This window comes from Salmo trutta, chromosome 33 (genome assembly GCF_901001165.1).
Source record: "Salmo trutta chromosome 33, fSalTru1.1, whole genome shotgun sequence".
Taxonomy (NCBI): Eukaryota; Metazoa; Chordata; class Actinopteri; order Salmoniformes; family Salmonidae; genus Salmo; species Salmo trutta.
Genome location: NC_042989.1, coordinates 23,695,703 through 23,703,661, shown reverse-complemented (window position 1 = coordinate 23,703,661; position 7,959 = coordinate 23,695,703). Strand labels below are relative to the sequence as shown.

General features: G+C 44.5%; 1 protein-coding gene across 1 annotated transcript; it reads left to right on the top strand.

The window, feature by feature from the left end:
- The first annotated feature begins 3,717 nt into the window (after positions 1-3,717).
- olig4 (oligodendrocyte transcription factor 4) lies at positions 3,718-4,495 on the top strand. Its single transcript, XM_029729305.1, has one exon. It carries the CDS (start codon positions 3,718-3,720, stop codon positions 4,483-4,485), a length of 768 nt encoding a protein of 255 aa, XP_029585165.1. The 3' UTR covers positions 4,486-4,495.
- The last annotated feature ends 3,464 nt before the right edge of the window (positions 4,496-7,959 follow it).

Genomic DNA, 7,959 nt, shown 5'->3' with positions numbered 1-7,959 from the left:
TTGAGTAACCGGGGGGTGTCGGCTAGTGACAGTGACTGAGTTCAGGTCCCGGTACTGGGTGGAGTATATGGCAGGGTTATTCAACTCTTACAAGGTCCGGAGCCTGCTGGTTTTCTGTTCTACCTGGTAATTAATTGCACACACCTGGTGTCCCAGATCTAAATCAGTCCCTGATCAGAGGGGAACAATTTAAAAAAGCAGTTGCACTGGCTTCGAGGTCCAGAGTTGAATTTGAGGGGTCTAATTGTATAAATACGAGCTATTGTAATGATTTATGATTTTCCTAAATCTTGTTGTCATCAAAAGGGGTAATGTTGTCACCTTTATGCTCTTCCCTCAAAAAGAGAAATATGTAGACCATAGACCTGGAAGGATAAGCAGTAGATAGAACAGTGACATCCCCGATAAGTGTGGAACATCGTCTCTGTTTGAAAGTCAAATCAGCCATTATAAAGTGTGTGTGTGACTAATAAAGAGCGAAATAAGAGCCATTGTGTTCCACATACTTAATTAGGACCGAACCCAATTAGGAGTCTGAGTCCCCTGCAGCCATTTTGGCTTGCAGCCTAACGATGGTCAAATCCATATGTTCTGAACAAATGGCCCAAGTTGGCTCTCAAGGTTTATCCAATTATAAGATCCCTGAGACTTGGCCAAGCCTTGGAACCCTGCAGAGCCCCCCTATAGGAACAGAGGTAGGGGGTCCTGTAGACCCACTTGATTCTCTCTTGAATTATGTTTGCGCATGTGTGTTTGACGAGCACACAGACACACATGCATGCACTCACACAGAGTAAATGTATGTATTACAGCACGTGTCAAACGCATTCCACGGAGGCCCGAATGTTGGTGGGTTTTTGCTTCTCCCTTGTACTTGATTGATGAATTGAGGTCACTGATTAGTAAGAAACTACCCTCACCTGGTTTTCTAGGTCTTAATTTAAAGGAAAAACCAAAACCAGCACACACTAGGCTCTCCATGGAATGACTTTGACACCCCTGTACTACAGAACAGACTAAATTCTAACAGTCAATCATCAAAGGCTATCAAAATACACACACTGTAAATGCGGTAGCCTAACTCTTCAGTGATTGCAACCAAAGCACAAAGAATCACAATGACAACAACAATATATTTTCATTATGGTCCATTTTCACTAACACTATTTAAATGTGTCCACAAATACAACAGCCGTCTGCACCGATAAGACCATCGACTTCTTAGAGTCAGGCTTAGAGTCAGGCTTAGTCAGAGAGACCGAAGTACCAGTGCACCAGTCAGAGAAGCTTAGTAGCAGAGTCGTGGTTGGTATTGCATTAGACAAGCGGGAGGAATAGTTACAAAAGTGAGTTATACTTCTCACTTCTGCCCATCTGGACATTGTTCATCAGGACTGAAACTGCACAACATAACACACAAAGCACTGGTGTATTCACCAGCACTCCCACCCACAATACTTCCCTCCGTGTAGGCTAGCGTTGGCAACATTTCACAGGAAATTCCAGAGCAAGAGACAAAAATGTGCTAGTGAAAACAAGAGGAGTGATTTGGAGAAAAGATCGAGCTGGGCTTAATATCTCAGCCATGTGATTAGAGAAACAGCCAGACATCTGGACAGCATGCTGCAGCCATGCATGATAATATCCAACCAAATGAAAAGGATTCTCTCCCACTGGGCACAGATGTCAATTAAATGTCTATTCTACGTTGGTTCAATGTAATTTCATTGAAATGACGTGGAAACAATGCTGATTAAACCCAGCGTGTGCCCAGTAAGCTTTGAATATAGGAAATGTGTGGTATTTTCTCAAGCAATTCAGCATGTTGTGGGCATACATACTGTACATACATACTGTACATACATGTTGATATTATCCTCCCTCTTTTCAGAAGTGTCCATGACATATAACTTCGACATAAATTCTGTGTTGTGTCACTGCAGGAAAGTGTTATAACCTGTGTTGTGTGAGTAATCAGAGTCCATGTGAACCAGCACACACACAGTGTGTGTTATAGTGATGTTAATTAAGCCTTTATGGCCACTGCAGAGCCATGGAGGAATAGCCACGCTACACAGGATCTTAGAAAGTTAACCGGCCCAATCTAAAGGGCTTTGCGGCTGAATGAGGGCACGACAATGCATCGCCCACTCTTTAGTATCTTTTTAACTACCTCCTCCCCTCTCCAGGACCCCCTTCCAGTGATAGTGATGTGATTTCGCAGACTGTTTGGGGGCTAAGTCTTATTGAATCTGACCCTATTGTCTTTATCCACGGTTGAATTGTACTTAGCCTGCCATTAACACCGTTCTTGTCTAGGTTTAAGCACCACATGCAGGGTTTCATATAACTGTATTTTATATGACCATGTCAAGAATACTATATTAGCCTTTAAGTGAAGACAAGAGGCAGTACTAAATATTTCAGGTTCATTACTGACCCAATTTTCACGTTCTTATTGAGATGGAGGTATATTTTGAATATTTGGTTACATTTCCCACAGATCAAACATTCCATGTACTAAATGTCCATCACTGTGATCAATGTCCAGCACTAGCAACACATACATTTTAATGTTGACTACATTACGCATTGCTTGGGTGAATGTCAGAATTCAACACATATTTCAGTGTCCCGCTGGCACTGACTCTAATGGGGGAATAATCATTAGTCATTTAAACATAGTTTATCACACCATCACCATTACATTAACGTCTTCACATACTTGCAAATGTGGACCCCTGATGACAAACTGTGTCCTTTATATCTTCACACGAACATGTGAAGACCATTATGAGTCAGTCTAATGTGTGGGTTGTCTGATGGACTGCGAGATGTCTTGTGTTAAGTTAACACAGTGTTGTGTATGCCTTAACACATACGTGTGAATACCTGCTTGCTCTAGTTAAAAACCTTTACTGCAATGGGCTAAATCAGGGTCACACAGAGTGTTTCTTGGTCGTCAAACAAATCTACTTTGGAACAAAAGTATACACCTCACACTCATGGTTAATATAGTCTTTCATTTTGAGGTTGCGTTCCAATTTGACACTTTATATACATCACAGAAGACTGAAATATAACAAAACCGTTTGACATAGAAACACCGGATTTTCTGCGTCTTTTTTAAAAAGAATGCTAATTAATTATAAAATTATGAAAAATATGAATAACATTCCACCCACTAGGCCACGAGATAATTTAATTGCAGGGAAGGGCTACTCTGTATGAGATGATCAGAAGAAGGTAAGGAGATGATGGGTAGTTAAACGTGGGTGTGGGCGTATGGAGGTGGGGGCTGTAAGGGCAGGGGGGCTGCAAGGGGTGAAATTGTGTCCCTTCTGCAATTGGCTGCGAGTCTAAATGTCTCATTATGCGCCTCATTGTTCCTTTGTTGGGGTCGGGGGTATAAATTCACTCCTGTAGGACTGCAGGGGGACAGACCCCCGACGAGAACCAGACACAGCCTGCGCCTGCTGTATCTAGCTATCTACTGAACTCTGACAGAAGTGACAGTGAGAGAGCATCGGCCCTCAGGGAACTGTGGGCTTTCATACTCAGACAACAGAGAGTGAAGAAAGATCCAGCTTTGTGTTTTTTCTTTTCAAGAACTTTTCACAAAAATCTTTGGCTCTAACCTCAATTGCTTTGTGGTTTTAGTTATTTTTTTTTTCACTTTCGTGTTTTACATTTATTTTCTAAACATCATCTGTTGAGATGGACTCTGACGCTGGCTCCAACTCCAGCCGCTCCTCGTCTCCAGATCTGGTGGTGGACGACTCCATGGGCAGCTTCTTCTCCAACAAGATGTTCCAAGCCTACTGCCGGGAGGAGGGGGCAGCCAGGGCCGCTGGGCAGGGCAGGACTGACCGCTGTGCTGGGGGAGGCAAGAGCAAGACCCGGGTTGACCTCAAAGAGGGTGACGTGCAGGACCTGAGGCTGAAGGTGAACGGCAGGGAGAGGAAGAGGATGCACGACCTGAACCAGGCCATGGACGGCCTGAGAGAGGTCATGCCCTATGCCCAGGGACCCTCCGTCCGCAAGCTCTCCAAGATCTCCACCCTGATGTTGGCCCGTAACTACATCCTCATGCTGTCCAGCTCCCTGGAGGAGATGAAGAAGCTGGTGGGGGACGTGTATGGCGGTGGTGGTTCCCAGAGTCGCACTAGCCACCGCCGGATCAACCCTCCGGCCCCCACAGCTCACCTCCCCCTACACCCCCTGGCCCAGTCCCTGCACTCCCTGGTGGGTAGCACGGCCTCGGCTCTCCACCACCCTTCGCCTCTCCCGGCTCCAGCCCCACACTCACCACCCTCTGCAAGCTACCTGGGCTTCCACCATGCACCCGTACAGAGCCTGCTGAAGGACCCTCTCCACCTAGCCAGCTCCTACAGGCACTTTCCTGGTATGCCCTGTCCCTGCTCGCTCTGCCAGCCTCTACCAACCACCGCATCCACCCTGCATAGCTTTTCCATGGCCAAGTGAGCAGGTGATACCCAGGTCTAAACTCTGTAGTTGAGGCCCAGTGCCCACCCCAGGACTAAGTAGTGGACTGAGGACTGAGATAAATTGTTGGTTGAACTGTAAAAAACATTGGTAGCCCCCAGGACCTGTACATATTTTGTATATATCTTCTATTGAGTATGCCGCTGCTATTTTTCTAAATTACATTCCTTGATTATATTGAAAACATTTAAATGCACACACAGAAACACTTAGATAATTTAAGCCAGATAATTTGGTTATGCTTTGTATTTCATACTGTTTTTCTTGAAGCTCTTTTTTGAATGTAACAGCGATAATATCTGCTATTGCTATTCAATATCGTAAAATTCAGTGTTACTGAAACAAATGACAAAGATTGAAAGTGCTGTGTCCCTCTGCAGGTGTCTTATTTCCTAAATTAAACCTTTAAAAAAAATACATTTTCTGCTGTTTTACTTGAGACATAAATCTATTTACATCTGTTTACATTTTATTTGCATGTGTTTTTCAGCATGTCTTTGATCTTTCTCATTTTGAAACAGGCTACGTAGCACTACAACAGTAAAACACAAAGAACGATATCCCTATCAGTTTACCATCACTGTGCACTGCATGTATTTTAGGGTCTCTCGATGGTACACCCAGGGGGGTGCAGTAGTTAGCGGTGCTGAGCAGGGTAGGGGGGCGGGGTGGGAGAGGAGAAGTCTACCCTGAGCTAAAGAGAGAGAGAAGGGCCAGACAATGCAATGCTGCAGAGGGAGGCTGAATATGGCACTCTGAGCTCTGGGATCATCCATCTTCACCTCAACAGGGTGTGGGAGATGAAAGGGCAGTGCGGGCGCCAGGACGGCGCGTCACTTTTGTCTGGCGCAGGCAGGGGACAGGGCTGTGGCCCTCTCATCTATGGGCCAGAGGATTTGTCACTGTCCCTGTATTCATACCTAGGACACATCAGAATAATAAGAGTAAATATGTGCAGTTTTTACTTAGGATGTTTCAACGTAAGAATACACACCAAGTCTCATATGGCACTATTGCAATTTCAAGTGTTTTGAAAACCAACAGAGCAAAACAGAGGATATCAAAGTTTTTGTTTTTCAGTGTTTAAAAGATCAAAAAAGATCTATCTTCATGAAATCAATGATATTTTAAAACTTTATAGTCAGTGATTGACTAACTATACCAAACACTTCAGAACAATGACATATGTGGAATGGATGACACAGACGTGTATTTACTCAAACCCACAACAATGGCTCACCCTCACTTAGCAACAAATCAAGCGTGTAAAATACATGCTTATCCTCCCATGGCTGACGGATGAGGTCGAGATCAGGGGAGAAATAAAGAGATGTAACTCCTCAGTCCCCCTTCAACCCCCTTCTCCATGAGAGCTCTGAATAGAGCTGGACAATAGCCATGCACGGGACACAAAGACCGGGGGAGGCCAAGCTCTCGTGCCTGGGACACAGGCCCCCTCCATTCAATCTACATTTCATCATGGTAACAAGCGCTGTTGGGCCAAAAGGCCTGACACATCGCCCGCCACAAAGGCGGTTAGCTCTAATTTATGGGGCTATTGACACTGTAAAGAACCCCTGTCAGTACTCTGGGACTGTCAGCTGTGGGACGTCCCAGTGGGGGGAGGCAGCTGCCAGCCTAGCCCGGGGAGGGGCCTTCTGTGGTGGGGACAGGCGCTCCTGCATCACCTGGTCCCTGGTCCCCTGACACTTGGATCCTGGGTCCTCCCACTAGGCCCCCCTTTATTTGGGCACAGGTGGGAATGGGAAGCAGAACACATTGTGGGGATTAGTGGGGTCGGCCTCCCTTTGGTGTCCTCCCTCCTTTAGGTGGATAATTAGGGACATTGACTTGTGCAAAGCTGGTGTTTCCTGATCGTTAGCAGATGGTGTTAACCCACGGAGCAGCAGCAGCAGGATGGAGAGGGTGCGGGAGTGTGTGAGGGTGTGTGTCTGTGTGGTGTGCAATTGATATGCGTCTTAAATCATACAATACTGACAGTGCCTTTCTGCGCCATTATGACCAGCCACTGTTGTCATCATAGTGCTTTTACCATATGCTGACCTGTTATGTGCTGTCTGAAGTATATACAGTATGCTGGGAGCATATGCTATGAATATGCTACCACGTTTAGGGCAATCCACATCAAACACATATAACATAGGATGTGTGAATATAAAAGGGCTTTAAATGTGAAGGTTTTGTCATGTTCAATGACTGCATTCCTATTTCTACGTTACCATGAACAGCTTGACAATATTTGGTGCTTATCCATTAAAAATGACGGTCAAAAACATTTTCAAATTCAACAGCTTTTTCAGTAGAAAGAAAATGGAGTGACACAATACACTGCAGCATCAGAGAAAATAAAAGGCTCACGTTTTTTGAAATGAGTGGAGAGTAAAGACTGCATAGTCAGAATTTCCACTATTGTATGCAGTAGTCATGATCATGATAGCTGATGGCCCCCAGCCCATACACACAGATGGATGAGTTAACAGGAGGGAATGCTAATCAATAGAAGGGTGTGTGTTACCCTGGGCTCAGCAGTAGACAGGATCGACAGCGTTAATTAGGGAACTGAAGGAGCCAATTAGGGGGATTGAGGGTCTGGACAGGAGAGACATATTGGAGAACATACGCACACATTGTGCTGCGTCTGGATACAGGGGATCTTCAATTAGGGGAGAGCTCTCCTCCAGAAGCTCGCAGCCTGACCTTTTTACTATCACTTCAGTAAAGTCGGGATCCCTTCACCCTGCATACTGATGAGGGGGAAACACAGCTGGGATAGGGTCAACACACCCACTGGTCTGGGAATTAATGTAGACCCATTAAAGATTGAGTCACATACGGGCGGATTTGATTACTAATCATGTGGCTAGGTGAGTTAAATCTTATAATGTGTTGCTTCATTACCTACTTACAATAAAATAGATATATTTTCAGACCTCTCTCTAGGAGGGAGTGCTATTGACTGGCAGGCCACACTTTACCTTATTTATAATACTGAACAAGCTCAAACGAGTTAAAAATGATAGGCTATAGACCATGAACATTTTCAGAAACCATTTAAAAAGTAATTGCATAATGTGCATCCCATTCACATTTGTGATACAAACTTTGAAAGGGCATAATTTGCCAAATATGCAAACCTATAACAACTGGCTCAGCCCTAAAGGCTTATTCTGAAATATTTTAATAACTTTCACTTTAGCTGGACTTGAATACAAGTGGGTGCAAGATTGGTGTTCGATTATGATACATTTATAAGGAGAATTTGAACGCAATGTTAGATTTAGTTTTCATAAAGTTATTGCACCAGCAACGCCAGCGCAGCAGCCTACCAACGCGAAGCTTGATCCTTTGCAGACACCGTAGTCATAAAGAAATGCCCAAAGAGCGTAGCGAGCTAATAGCTAACAGAATTAATTTGGATAATAATAATAATAA